The sequence below is a fragment of the Phoxinus phoxinus genome (genome assembly GCF_949152265.1).
Source record: "Phoxinus phoxinus genome assembly, chromosome: 9".
In the NCBI taxonomy this organism is placed as follows: Eukaryota; Metazoa; Chordata; class Actinopteri; order Cypriniformes; family Leuciscidae; genus Phoxinus; species Phoxinus phoxinus.
The window spans coordinates 32,738,334-32,753,218 of NC_136884.1; the positions used below are offsets into that span (position 1 = coordinate 32,738,334).

General features: G+C 35.2%; 1 protein-coding gene across 2 annotated transcripts in view; it reads right to left on the reverse strand.

Annotated features, from left to right (window-relative positions):
* Nucleotides 1-1,379: 1,379 nt before the first annotated feature.
* Nucleotides 1,380-14,885, reverse strand: part of LOC307004726 (uncharacterized protein) — a 284,714-nt gene continuing 271,208 nt past the window's right edge. The window contains exons 2-15 of one of the 2 annotated variants that reach the window (XM_079624144.1): nucleotides 10,398-11,059; nucleotides 7,701-9,477; nucleotides 6,359-6,524; nucleotides 6,183-6,265; nucleotides 5,897-6,076; nucleotides 5,631-5,738; nucleotides 4,870-5,040; nucleotides 4,000-4,719; nucleotides 3,722-3,790; nucleotides 3,541-3,635; nucleotides 2,645-2,770; nucleotides 2,334-2,451; nucleotides 1,841-1,917; nucleotides 1,380-1,720 (exon numbers count right to left, since the gene is read on the reverse strand). In XM_079624144.1, coding sequence (XP_079480270.1) covers nucleotides 4,903-5,040; nucleotides 5,631-5,738; nucleotides 5,897-6,076; nucleotides 6,183-6,265; nucleotides 6,359-6,521 — 672 coding nt within the window. In that variant the 5' untranslated portion in view covers nucleotides 6,522-6,524; nucleotides 7,701-9,477; nucleotides 10,398-11,059 and the 3' untranslated portion in view covers nucleotides 1,380-1,720; nucleotides 1,841-1,917; nucleotides 2,334-2,451; ... (3 more) ...; nucleotides 4,000-4,719; nucleotides 4,870-4,902. Of the gene's footprint in view, nucleotides 1,721-1,840; nucleotides 1,918-2,333; nucleotides 2,452-2,644; nucleotides 2,771-3,540; nucleotides 3,636-3,721; nucleotides 3,791-3,999; nucleotides 4,720-4,869; nucleotides 5,041-5,630; nucleotides 5,739-5,896; nucleotides 6,077-6,182; nucleotides 6,266-6,358; nucleotides 6,783-7,700; nucleotides 9,478-10,397; nucleotides 11,060-14,885 lie in introns of those variants that run through there. The other variant, XM_079624145.1, reaches the window with a different exon arrangement.

Here is a 14,885-nt window from a genome sequence, read left to right on the forward strand (position 1 = left end):
GCTGTTCAAAAGCAGTGTATCCTCCACACTCTCTGTCTGTCCTCCTAGACCTGAACATACCTCTGTCGGCAATATCTGTTTCTCTGGGTTAAAGCCTAATTTTAAAATTAGATCCATGTTTTTAAGTGAGATAATTTCTACTGGAACAATTTCTTTAATAATGTTAATTGGACTCAAGTTTGGTCATTACCTCAAATTCCTCCTCATAGTTTATCAAGGTATTCCTTCCTACACAAATTTAAAATTGACATTGATTTAAAATGCTCTTTCTGTGAATTCTCCATGAAACAATGTCTCATTTTTGGTCTTGCCAATACCCAGTATTTTTGGAATAATGTGAAGATTTTCATTGCTGATAATATTTTAAAAACATTTTCTTTATCTTACAAACATGTGATTTTAGTTTTTTTTGTATTAAAGCATCGCTCTTTAAAAGAGTTTGGTTTTATTATAAATTTTATTTTATTTCTATGTAAATTTCACATTCATAAATGCAAGGTAAAGCTCTCTTTTTATGGTGCTTGAAATTAAAATGTATGTAGATGTGATGTCAAAATCTAAAAACAGTAAAGCAATTAAAGTAATTAATGCTCCTTTAACATTTTAACATAATATAAATAATAAAATATAATGAATGGTGCTGACCTAAAGTATAAATTGCATTGTAGTCCTATGGAATTTTTATAATGTATATCTATTTTTTATTTTATTATGTTCTTCTTGTTGAGGCATGCAAATTATTTTTTGTTATATGACATATGGCACATACTGTTGTTGACGATATAAAAGCATAAAAAAGCCCTTTTTTACTGAGAGCAATTACAAGGACTTGATTGGAGGACGGTGCTTGTCCATCACACAATTAAAGGCGGTGATCTGCATTCTATTGGCTCTGACGGTTCCAGACAATTGCGCATGCGCGAAGTGGGTCTGTGTCGTCATCTTCAGGCAAAGATTCTCTGACACTGGACCGTTTTACTGCGGTCAAGCCAGCCGCCACCCCGAAGTGCACTGTCAATCTAGCCGCCGCTATATTTAGACGTTCGTCCATACACTAGCTATTACGGTATAACCGTCATCTGGATTGAAAACAATTGATCTTCCGGCGAAGGCTATTTCACATTAATTTATTCTTTCTTTCTGTCTGTCTGTATATAATTATCTATCTATCTATCTATCTATCATCTATCTATCTATCTATCTATCTATCTATCTATCTATCTATCTATCTAGCGATCCATCCTAAAATAATTATATACTGTTGTGTCTATACATTCAAAAAATCTTTAGAAAAAAATATCCTAGTTTACACAGCCCAATTTCACCTCAGATGGAGAGTACACCTTCTCACCGTGTCACCTGCACAGTTTCAGGGCATTCTGATGTTGTATTACAAAATAAGAGCACAGTGTCACATATGAAATGACAACAGATTCTGATGTTGAATTTCACATGTAAAATTGTTTAATGGCATTAGCCTACTATTTACAAATTATTTTCAAAAATACTCAATATTAAAAAAAAATATTTAAAGGGACACAGCCTGGAATTAACAACAATATTTTACAATAAAATAAAAAGTGCATAATTTAAATAAAAATAAAAACACTTAAGAGCACAAAATGCAGTCCCAGTTGTTGACTTTGGCATGTTCCAGCTCCCCTTCAGTCATGCCCAGGCACTCTTCATGGTACCACCTCTCGCAGGTGTCACACTGGATCTAGAAAGTAATACGTTGGAAATATCACTGATCTGCTACAAACAGAGATCCACGGTTTTATATTGCTACTCCTTTTTTACTTTCCAATTCATCCTTCACAAGTGAAAAAAACAAACATACCCAGTTTGTCATAGGAGGCCCACTTCCACTTGGCTTTTTCAATGAGCACATGGCACAGTTATTGGCCTCATCAAACACTAAAATATTAAAGTATAAACAGAAATAAATTGGTAACACAAACATAAGTATATATGTTATAATTTATTATATTTTAATATAGATGTGTATCTTTTGAGCTGTATTAAGCTGTGATACTACTCTGACAACCCTACATTTTGTGGTGGCTTTAATGTAATAGTATATAACCTGGCTATGAGTGGCAACTCTTACACTCTCTCTTCGCTGCACTGTGAAATTCCTTTTATAACTGTATAATTTCCTATAAAGCTGCATTAAAGATTTTTTTATTCAAATTTTTTTTTTATATTACTACTGTTTTACCTTACACTTGACTTCTGCATTGTATATTTGAATGCTGTCTACAGTATATTTTGTAAAGCTGCATTTTATTTTGTATTACTCTACACAACAGACAAACACTTGCTTTACAAACCTGATTCTTTCAGTATCTGGAGAGCCATCGTTTTTCGCTCTTGTGCCATTTCCTTTTTAGATGTTCCAAATTTAACAACTGGAACAGCCGGAAATGCCCTCATAATTTCCTTAGCCATCTAAACAAACAATAATATTTAAAAACATCATTTGGACTGTGTCAGACTCCAGCATATGTTAGCGTTTAAAATACCCTAATTATTTAGTATTCTGTCATTTTGTACAACAATGTGTATAAAATGTTGAAACACAAACATTAACTTAATTTACAGAAAAAAAACAGAGAGATAGGTATTACAACACTTCACATACCAAGATGACAATGACCCCACAGCTACTGGCATCCCGCTGGAGTGGATGTTTTAGAACGCCTCCTTTCCAGTTGATGTCCACCCCTCTGTTTTACCATGGCACGTTTTCCTCGTGTCTAGGTACTCACTGTATGCGATGTATTACACGAATATGTATTAATTAGGAAAAAAGTACAGAAAGTATGGTTTCAAATTTAAACTATATTCTCAACATTTAAGAATATAGTTATTATTATGGAAAGTCTAAGTACGCACAAATAATTTTCTTTAAATCTTAATTTCATTTCTGAGTCTATAACACAACAAAATATTTTCATCGCCTTTCTCAACACAACAGTCATAAGCAATCAGCTATTATCTACAAGGTATGGAATGTAAATAAAATAAATTACTTTATTATAAAACAAAGTCTTTGCAATGTCTCCTTTAATATTGATATGATTAACCATTAAGCAAACTGGCCGGTAAATACCTGAATAAATTAAATAATATTTAATAAATGTAGCATGCTACCCTAACATCATCTGCATGCCCCTAATCAGGAGACACTCATAGTTAGGTTAATTTATGTTATGCTCCATCCTTACTGGGATAAACTCTTTAGCTGGAGTTCAACATCCATTACTTAAAGAAATATTACACAATATCCATATGAAAAAGATTACAAAATAATAAAACCCTATGGGCATTAACATGCACCACGAAAAACAAATATATATATATGGATTATAAATTATACTAACAGTATAAACACCTTAAAGTATACAAACAATTTAAATGGAGAGAGGTGGATCCCTTATTAGTAGGGAGGGAACGAAATCTCTTCAGTGCTGCAAAACTACAGGCAAATAGCCATAGAATGTGGCTTGAGGATGTAATGAGTCATACAAAGAATACCTGAATTTTTTGGCTGCATGAATGGAATCAGCTTTCTCTGAGTAACTTTTTGAGGGATCTACCAGGTACACAGTGTGGTTGACCGCATTTATGTACTGAAAATGAAAAGTGGGGAGAATGCACATCTTTTAATAATATTCCAGACACTGTAAATAATGACAGATCTCATTCAGCTACTCACCAGAAGTTTCCAGTGGACCTTGTTGATGTTCACAAATGAAACAATTGCCTGATAATTCTTCAAGTTGACCTAATGAAGATAAATAATAATTACCTTTGCATTTTAAACCATCATTAAGTATATTTACCTTTTTAAAGCAAGATGGAAAGCAGGCAAATTTGTTATGTAGTTTTGCAATAGTTTATTATTTTTCATGTGTAAGCCTTATAATATTAGTCCCTGCAAACACACACACACAAATTTGCATATTCACACTATAGTCCAGCCATTGTGATCACCTTTGACAAACTCTGCCGGGCAATCTGCGTGCTGTCCCCACTCAGAATCACCCATGCTGTGTAGTGATGGAGAATGTAAACTGAGTTCCCCATCTCCAGTTGATTGACAGCCAGATGAAACAGGCCTTCAATTATCTACATAAGACATTTTGTGGAAATGTTTTTGTTTTTTTAAGTTGCATTATAAATTAGCAATACAATGTTAAGAAGACATCAAACATATATCTGTTTAAATTATAAGGATACACAATTAAAACAGCAATTTACCCTGTAACATCAGTCAGATTTGCTGTAATTTGCTGTGAATTTTATGTATTATAACCATTAATTTCAATATTTTAATTTCTAAACTAAAAAACACATTCCCAAAAAACACATGGGTAACTAACCATGTTTATGATAAAACATTACAATAATTGCCCATCATTAATTGGTATCTATTCAGAACAAATGATTCAATAACAGTAACAGTCATGACATGATGTAACGTTGTATAAGCTTTATAACTACAGATTTATAGTTCTAAAAATTAAATGCAGCTTGTATAACTTAATTTGTAAGAGAATGAGATGCACACTATACCTCGCCATATAGCCACCGGTGCGGCTGAAGAGTAGTACGGAGCTCTTTGTGGCGAATAATTATGGTTTGTCCTGTGTTTTGGGTGGGGATCACAGAAACCACAACCTCTGCGTTCCTTCTTTTCCACAAGGAGGTGAGCTGCATGCCATAAATTTCAACCAAACATTACACATTGATAATATGATATTTTTAACAAATATATTGTTTCTTTTTACTTGTCATACAAATAATAACCTTTAAAAGTTACTACTATCAGTTAGATCGTTTGATACTAGAAACCCTTCTTACTTGATGTTGTGTGGTTAACGGTGTCTTGGATGGTTACTGGGGCTTATTTGAGATATCCGCAGGTAGAGCTTTTCCATCCAAAGTTTTTTCATGGTCCTCCTGCAGGGATGAACTAGGCAGTGGTGAAGACTTTTGGTCTCCAATGGGACCCACAGGCACTGAGGTCTCAACCTATCAACAGTGTGTTTAAAAACAGATCACATTGTTAAGGAGCATCATTTAACAGTCTCTCCATCTGTCTTTTAATTTGCTTTTTTGAAAACATTATTAAAGTGTTCCTGGGGGCGGGCTTTATGTACATTTAGGGTTTGTGATGTCACAATGTCATGTAGTCCTAACCAGCCGTTTGTTTTAGTCCTTATTTTCCTTTTCTTTCAACTTTGAGCGTTGTCACTTTTGCAGATTTTGTTTAAGCTCAAACAGCAACATTACACACTAACTAAAGTTAGAAAAGTCAAATCATAATCACCCCTTTAAAAATATTTTTGTTTAACAAGACTTCATGTTTCAGGTGCAATTTACATTCATTGTTTTTCTTAAAATTAAGTATAACAATATTAAGTAAATACTTTTATAGTGTATGAAATAAAATAAAATTAATTGATGAAAAAAGGGGTTGGCTGTAAGATGTCTATGAGTAGTAAAATTTCAGATAGGCTGCATTTCCTTTGGCTGCAGAATAACTAAAATTGTTATATTAAGAATAAGATTGTTACTGTTAATTCTGTAGAATGCATCACAGTATTACGTTTAAAGTATACCTTCTTGTTTGATTTTTTGAAAACAAATGGCTTGCGGAGTGGGGTGACATATCTCCCCTTCTTCTTCTGCTGGCGTTCCTTCCACTTTTCTTCGTCCACTCTGAATGTCTTCATAAAGAGAATTAAAATAACTTTGTAGAGCTGGTTTAGATATCAATAAATAAAATAGGATGACATACAAAATATTATGTTCTGTATATATAGTTTTCCCTAAAAACTGGTACCCATCATATCTTCAATGACACATTTATTAAAAGTATTCAAACCTTTCTTCTGAAAACTCTTTCAGAGTCTTCGTACTCCTTCAGGAGAGCGGTGTGACTTGTTTGATATCGGGCCACAAAGTCATCAAGCCTAGTGAGCCGTCCAGAAGTGAAACGAATATGCTTTAAGTCCCACTGGCTCTTCTCCATGATTCCCTGTGTTTTATTGTCCTCTGTTATGTTCTGAGCAAGAAATAAAAAACAGGTGAATTCATAACATAATTTATCATTTAAACACAATAATAATACTGAGACAGAGGTCATGTTATGATAAATGTATTATAATAACTTGTCTTTTGAGCTTTCTCAGGACATTATATCTCCTAGTGCTCTGCTCATAATGAGGTCCCGTCCCATGTCGTCCAAGGTCACCTTTGTACAAAAAGAAAAGAAGCCATGTATTTTCAGAAAACGTACCCAGATTTTTCTATCCGAATAGCGATATTTTGATTAATTATGGCAAACCTAGCATTATCCCGGTCCACAATCCAGCATATGGGAGAAGATACTTGCTGAGGTGATTGATGAGGCCTTTACAGAAATACACATTGTGCTCTCCATTCCTGTCCAGTGGAGCATTTGAAATAATTGCCTTGCAACGTTTTGCAAATTTGTTGGCTCCTTTCATGTCCTAAATGTAATGTAACAATGTGTTGTTATTATTAGAGGTGTGTCTGTAAACTGTAGGACTTCAGGCACAATTCAATAGAAGACATCAGCCCTTAATAAACAAGGAACAACAGTTATAAACAGTTATTTAAAAATGCTGCCAAAATTGTTACCATACTGTTATATGAGTTAGAGGCTACAGTTTCTGTGTAATTCATATTTCTTTCTATCTAATTCTATTAAATGATGATGATATTTAGTTATTTTATATTTTAATATACTTTCAAATATAATTTATTCCTGTGATCAAAGCTGAATTTTCAGCATCATTACTCCAGTCTTCAGTGTTGCATCATTCAGAAATCAGTATAATATCCTGTTTTGATACACAGGTATTTTTCAATGTTGGAAACTGTTGTGCTGCTTAAAGGATAATTCCGGCATTTAACACCTTGAGTCTATATTGTAGTTTGTTTTGGATGAACAAGAGTGGTGGACAACATTTTTTTGACAATGGTTCCTCTCTCGAGTTTTTGACTATAAAAGAATTGGCCATGGACCCATTTAACATTGGAGTCAATGGGCATGTCCGAAAATGTCATTAAAACAGCCAATAATGTTCGTTTACAAAATTGTTAAACTCACCGAGTGATTAGTGGTGTTCGTTGATGATTATAAACAATATATCGTCGCAATATATGATTCCAATCCGTTTATTTTGCTATAGTGAAGGACTCAGTCCTTCAACAGAATTCAATGGGATTTTACAAAATGACGAATAAAACACGACAGAAACTGTATTTCGCAACACTTTTTGTTTCTGGAACATCAACTAACATCATCACTAATCACTCGGTGAGTTGCACAGTTTTGAAAACTAATGTTAAAGGTTGTTTTAATGACATTTTCGGACATGCCCATTGACTCCAATGTTAAATGGGTCCATGGCCAATTCTTTTATAGTCAAAAACTCGAGAGAGGAACCATTGTCAAAAAAATGTTGTCCACCACTCTTGTTCATCCAAAACAAACTACAATATAGACTCAAGGTGTTAAATACCGGAATTATCCTTTAATATGTTCTTTTACAACCTGTGATACTTTTTTCAGGATTCATTAATGAATAAAAAGTTAAAAAGAACAGCATTTAATCAAAATAGAAATCTTTTCTAACAATGTTTCACGAGTTCACACTTACATATAATTTGAGGGGGTAAAGTTTAATGCGTATTTGGCATGCTGTCCGGAGGGAGGAAAAATGTGTGATTAATCGAGTTAATTTTTTATATCATTTGACAGCAAATGTCTGTGTTTAGTCATGCGTCATGTATGGCATAAAAAAAAAGGCATTAAAAAGCATTAGATTTAATTTGAAGATACCTGCTGAAACCCTGTTCTGTCATTAATAACTCACTTTCAAGCCCCAGAAAGGTAGTAAAGACATCAGTGCTTTGTGAAAAAAAAACATAATTTGCCACTTTATTTACATATAATCTCCAACGCACGTTCACGCAACGTCTGCCCTTGCTGCTCTAGTGGAGATTAATATTTTGTAAATAAAGTGGTAATCTTTTTTTTTTTTTTTCACAAATAAAACTCGACTTGTCTTTACTACCTTTCTGGTGCTTGAAAGTGGTAGTTGCGTAGAATGTCAATGGAGGGAGAGATAGCTCTCAGATTTCTTTAAAAAGATCTTCATTTGTGTGAACGGAATGTCTTACGGATTTGGAATGACATGAGGATGACTAAATTATGACAGAATTTGCATTTGTAGGTAAACTAACCCTTTAACCATAACCACTGACTTCTTGTATTGTTTTGCAGATGCTGTCATAAAACGTCACGAAAAGGCAACTGTTGGACAGTTGGGCCAGGCCAATAATTCCAAGTTGGCAGAACTGAGGTTTCAAAACAAGAAAAAATGAACAGTTTTATAATGACTTTTTTTTAATGATACATTGAGTAAAATAACGCTTGGGGTAAACAACTTGAAGATACTTTAACGTTTTGTTCTACAATGTACACTGCACACATTCACACCCAAACATCTAGATACTTATTAAAAACTTATGATTTCAAAAGTTAACATAGCTTCAACTAAATTCATGTTTTCAGTATACAGGGTCTCCGCGGATCCTTAAAAAGTCTTAAAAGGTCGTAAATTCGATTTTTCAAATTTAAGGCCATAAAAAGTCTTAGTCTTATTTTTACTTATGAAAAGTCTTATTTTTACTTATGAAAGGTCTTAAATTTTAGATGACACGTTGACTTAGGCATATCTAAATACTTTCCAAATGAAAACTATCTAATTAGCGTACGTATTATTATTTTTATTATTCTATCTTTGTGGATTTGCTTGTTCACGTGACTGTTCGCGTCATTTACGGCAGCGTATTAGCCTACTTCTGTCTCCTGCGCGCGAGAGGAGAGGATAAGAAAACAATTAAATGTCAGTTCAATAGTAAGTTCATTCTTTGTGCTTAGGATTGTCTATGAACTATGATGATATTGTAGTCATTGTTTAAACTACGTAGGGCCTACGAGGCACTGCGAGTGCGAGCTGACATCGCGTTTGTCTCTCATGCTTGCTTTCACTGCGTGATGTGTCAGTGCAGTTATAGATATGTCCCCAAATTAGTTTTTGTCTTATTATATTTATATCATATTATGTTGTTATATTAGAATATCACATGAGCAAGAGTGCCGTTTTCCTGTGCACAATTGCAAATGTGCTATTTATTTTATACAACAGTTAAATTAACATTAAAGTTAACATTGTGTGTTACTTTTTATATTGTCAATATTGTTTGTTTCCCCCTTTATTTCGCCAGAGAGAATTTCATAATGAAACTGTAGTCCAACAGACAGCGATGATTTGTTTTTAACTGAAATCCGCGTTTTGAACGAATCATTTGATTCAATGAATGAATCGGCCGTTTGAACAAATCGGTTGAATAGATGACTCCAACAACTCGCTTATTAAAGGGTTAGTTCACCCAAAAATGAAAATAATGTCATTAATGACTCACCCTCATGTCGTTCTAAGCCCGTAAGACCTCCGTTCATCTTCGGAACACAGTTTAAGATATTTTAGATTTAGTCCGAGAGCTTTCTGTCCCTCCATTGAAACTGTATATACAGTATACTGGCCATGTCCATAAAGGTAATAAAAAGATCATCAAAGTAGTCCATGTGACATCAGTGGGTTAGTTAGAAGTTTTTGAAGCATCGAAAATACTTTTTGGTCCAAAAATAACACAAAATAAGACTTTATTCCGCATTGTATTCTCTCTCCCGGGTCTGTTGTGAATCTGCGTTCAAGACTCCGCAGTGACGCTGCTGACGTAAGACGCTGATGACGTGTTATCTGGTGCGCCCGAGCTTCGTTTACAGTCTGAGGGAGACGCACGCTATATTCAAGCTATTCTACATTGTTTGCGTGGATATCATTTTTTTAATGGTGCGTAAATGTGCATGTCGCGGATGAGACACTTTTACAGCGTGCGTTTCCCTCAGTCTATAAATGAAGCTCGGGCGCACCAGATAACACGTCATCAGCGTAACTGTGAAGGATTGACAACAGACCCGGGAGAGAATACAATGCTGAATAAAGTCTTATTTTGTGTTATTTTTGGACCAAAAAGTATTTTCGATGCTTCAAAAACTTCTAACTAACCCACTGATGTCACATGGACTACTTTGATGATGTTTTTATTACCTTTATGGATATGGACAGTATACTGTATATACAGCTTCAATGGAGGGACAGAAATCTCTCGGACTAAATCTAAAATATCTTAAACTGTGTCCCGAAGATGAACGGAGGTCTTACGGGCTTAGAACGACATGAGGGTGAGTCATTAATGACATTATTTTCATTTTTGGGTGAACTAACCCTTTAAGACAGTGACTTACTGCCACCTACTGATGGGTTTAGTTTCATATTTAAAGTACCCTTTAATTAAAATGTTAAAATTGTAAATCATTTCATATTTAAATATTGAATAGCTTTATTTATGCAATTGTAAATGAAGTGTAAATATAGTAATGTCAGTTTGGATGCCGCTTCTGTGTCATCTCTGCACTGCAAGGATGGATTTTAATTATTTAATTTGACAGTGGTACGGTGTTATTCTAATAGAATTTAATTTGAATGTTAGAATTTGACATAAAAGGTGATGCATACCTCTAAATACGTTTAGAAATCATTTCCATATTTAGGTGAAAATGCCCCTGGAAATCAATTTAAGGTGGCAAATATTGCCCCTTAATAAAAATGTAATTTCAGTCACTACTGTAAACTGACCACTGCATAGAATGTTAAATATGAATATCTTCGTGAGTCTGCTATCAACAATGTAAATGTAAACAACAGGCCTAAACCAGCCATGGTACCATTACAAAATCAGTAAAATATCATCTAATTATTATCAACAAAACTTTGAAAATATCGAGATATATTTTTGTTAATATTGCACACCCCTAATGTACGGTATTAATTTTTATTTCCTCAGGTCTTAAAAAGCCTTAAATTTGACTTAAAAATGGGCAGATACCCTGGTATAGTTGTGTGCAATTTAGGTTGTACAGGGATGAAAATTTAAGGGCCACAACAGGAAAAAAAGAAATGCTGACAAGCAATAAAAATAAAATGCAGAAGCGTTTCTTGAATGAATCTATGCAACGTCTTCATGAGAAGTTCCTAAAAGAATTTCCTGAGGAAAAGATTTCTTACTCACAATTCTCCAAGAGGCGTCCCTTTTGGGTGGTTAGACCGAGAGTACAGGACAGAGACGCATGTCTCTGCAAAAGACACGCCAATACACAATTCATGGCGGATAAGTTGATGCATTGTAAAGTGATTAACACAAATAACGTTGACGACCTCATGGCCTCTCTCTGTTGTGAGAATAGCACAAAAGAATGTATGTACCGTGATTGTGTTAATTGCAAAGAAAAAGAGCTGCAAACAGCCTCCTTTGATGGTGGTGAGAATGTTTGGTGGCATGAGTGGAAGTCCATTACTGAGGAGAGAGAGAAAGAAAAAAAATGGGCCAAATGTAAAGTTTCAAGCACATTTGACAGTCAAGACCAAAGTTTGTGACACACTGGAATCTTTACTGGAAAAATTCTCATCTGTGCTGAAAAATAAATTTGGGAGACACACATACAACATGAAGCACCATTACACGGCAATCCGCCATTTCAAGGAGAAGATGGGAGAGGGAGACTAAATTTTACATCTGGATTTCTCCGAGAACTACCTAATATGGGAATGAAATCCAGTCTGTGCAGTATGGTGACACTCACCAACAGGCCACATTGCACACGGTTGTGCCTATACGACGCAGGGAGTGATGTCCACATGTTCCCTGAGTGCCTCCATGAGGCATGATACAGCAGCCATTTGGGCCCACACAAACAAAGTTTAGCATTTTCTGAAAGGGCAAAACCCAGGATTAACTACTCTTCATGTTGTCAGTGATGGGCCAACCACCCAGTATCGTTCCAAGAAGAATTTCTTTCTTCTGTCCACATTGCCTTTTGAGATGGGCTGGACAAAAGTGACCTGGAACTTCATGGAGGCTGGTCATGGCAAAGGGCCTGCAGACGGAGTTGGAGCAGCAGTGAAACAGAAAGCAGACAGAATGGTTGCAATGGGAAAGGAAATATCAAGTCCAAAAACTCTCTTCAATGAGCTTCTAGCTTCGAAGACTAGCATCAAATTGTTCTTCATTGAAAATGAAGAAATTGATGCAATCGATGCTCTTCTGCCAGATGACCTTCAAACTGTTCACGGCACAATGACAATCCATCAGGTAAGCCTATTAAATTCAAATAGTCTAAAATTTACTGTGGGCCATGACATAATATTAATAGTAATTTGGCAATGGTAATAATTAGTTTGTGTCCTTCCAGATTGTTTCAGAGTGTCCTGGTGTGATCTCCTGGCGCATCCTAAGTTGCTTCTGTTGATCTCCAAATGTCTGCAGCTGCTTTGATCCGCAAGTTGTGACCTTCCAGAAGGAAGGATCGGTTGCCCTCTCACAAGGCCCACCGGCACAGCACAACACATCCACCAATGTGCTGCAGCGCATTGAAGAAGTCAATGACGGCCTGACTGGAAACTGGTGTGTCGTCATATATGATGGAGATGCATTTCCAGGCATCATCCAGGAGGTGGATGCAACTGGCAGCTGTGTTCCTGTTAAAACAATGAGTGGTATTGGCAGTAATCGGTTCTTCTGGCCGATGCGTGATGACGTAATCTGGTACGAACCAGACAATGTTCTTGGTCTCATCCCTGAGCCTGTGCCAGTAACTAAACGCCATGTTCAAATCAATGCTACTGCCTGGCAGGAAATTTGCCAGATACTTGATAAGTAACTGCACCAGTCATTTGATAGGTAGAAAACTGCAATGAGTTGAGTCCATTTGACACACATTAACTCCAGATTGTATATGTTATGGTTATCTGTTACGATTGTATATGATCTAGTTATCTGTTTTGTATTTTTGCTAAAGAGCGGTCCACACTCCCACAAGGTTATTGTGGTTATGGTTGATGAACTTATGTTATAACTGTTTTTTACAGTTGTTGTTTATGTAAAACATGTTAGTTATGTCTTGCCTGTTTTTACGTAGCCTATGTGGTTGTGGCTAAGATGTTACACTTGTGTGTTTTTAACTGTTCATGATGGTAGAATTTTTATGTTTCATGCACACAGACACCATGACACTACATTCAGTCTCTCTCTATCTCACACACAGACACACAGTGTACAGCTTTTTTGAATGAAATTAATGTTTTAAGCAGGTTCATAAATAATCAATTACATGGTTAAAAAAATATGTTGGACTGGCAATTTAAGTAAAAATTAACAGAAACAATCTTTCCACCATAAACCGTAATTTCCACCACTTTCCACAAAAAAAAAAGAATAAACAATGATGTGGATCTAAATGTATTTTAAATCAAGTATTAAAGGTGGGGTATGTAATTCTCTTTTTTTGGCCAAAATCACTTAAAATCCTATTCCTAACCCACTTACAGCCACTGAGTTAGAAGCACTGAAATAAAAATTAAGCAATTGAATCATCTGTGGAACGGGCAGGACTCGAAAAACTCCAGCCAATCATTTCCAAGACCACCTAGAATCATTGGACAGTAAGTGCGTCAATCAATCGGTCGTACCATCCCCCCCTCCCCCATCCATGTCCATGTTCTTTGAATGGGTGGAGTCAAAGGAAAGAAGGTAGGACCGTTTGAGTTGTGTATTTTCAAAATCTGCCAGCCGTTTTGCAAATCACATACCCCACCTTTAATAGTTCATTGCTTACCATATGTGTGAGTGACTTTAAAAATTAAACATAGACCTGAGCAAAAATGAAATGCTGTAGGCTGAAATCCCAAATCGCAGCACCTCGTGGCATTTAGCAACTTTAAATAAAAATGTATTAAGTTCATGAAGTATTAAGATTTATTTTGTTACATGATTAGGTAGCCACTGATGTTGTTGACTGATACATAATCTTATATAATCAGTTTTACAATATTATATTGTAATAAAATACATAAATCATCATTAAGTTAAAGATGCTCAGTGCCATAGGCAAGCTTACTTTTTATACTTTTTTTCAGCTTTGAGCATTACCACCAATCACACAAATCTCTGTTGAGCTCATAATGCAATAACCAATCAGATTAGTTTAGATTAGTTACCGTTGAAGAAAAAAACTGCGGATTCGCAGGAGTTTTTGCTGCGTTCTGCTCACCTCAGTCATTTAGACCGACAGATTGCGAATTATGTCGTGGGAAAGTGCAGATACGTTGTAAGTAAGATATTAATTTATAATCCTTTTGTTTTTCATGCTACTAAAATAACAATGTCTTGATTTTCTTACACATAAAAAGCAATTAACTAATTCATAAACGGGTCTTGACTGTGCGACACACAAGAATGACCCCACAGAAAAACATTTACTGTAATCTTGTAACGAACAATGAACGACAATAATGATGTTTTTCACTTAAAAGGTAAAACAAAATTTGATAACAGCTTCAACCTTTTTGGGAATAATATCTGCTAGATATGTGCATCATATTTTGTGTCGAATCCTAACATTTAATCAATAAATTTAAAATAATTATATTCTGACAGGATTTGGTCTCAGAGAAGGGGTTCTGACAGAAAAATTAAATTTCCCCACTTATATCTAATTCAATTCATGATTTTTATGAAGTTGCGAAGAAATGATAATATATTAAATGACAGTAAAAAGACACAATAGAGCTGATGAAAATCAGTGTAAAAGTTAATATTTGCAATGCTGAGGAAAAGCAGAAGCAGCAGGGGCCGGCTACATACACGGTTAAGACTAG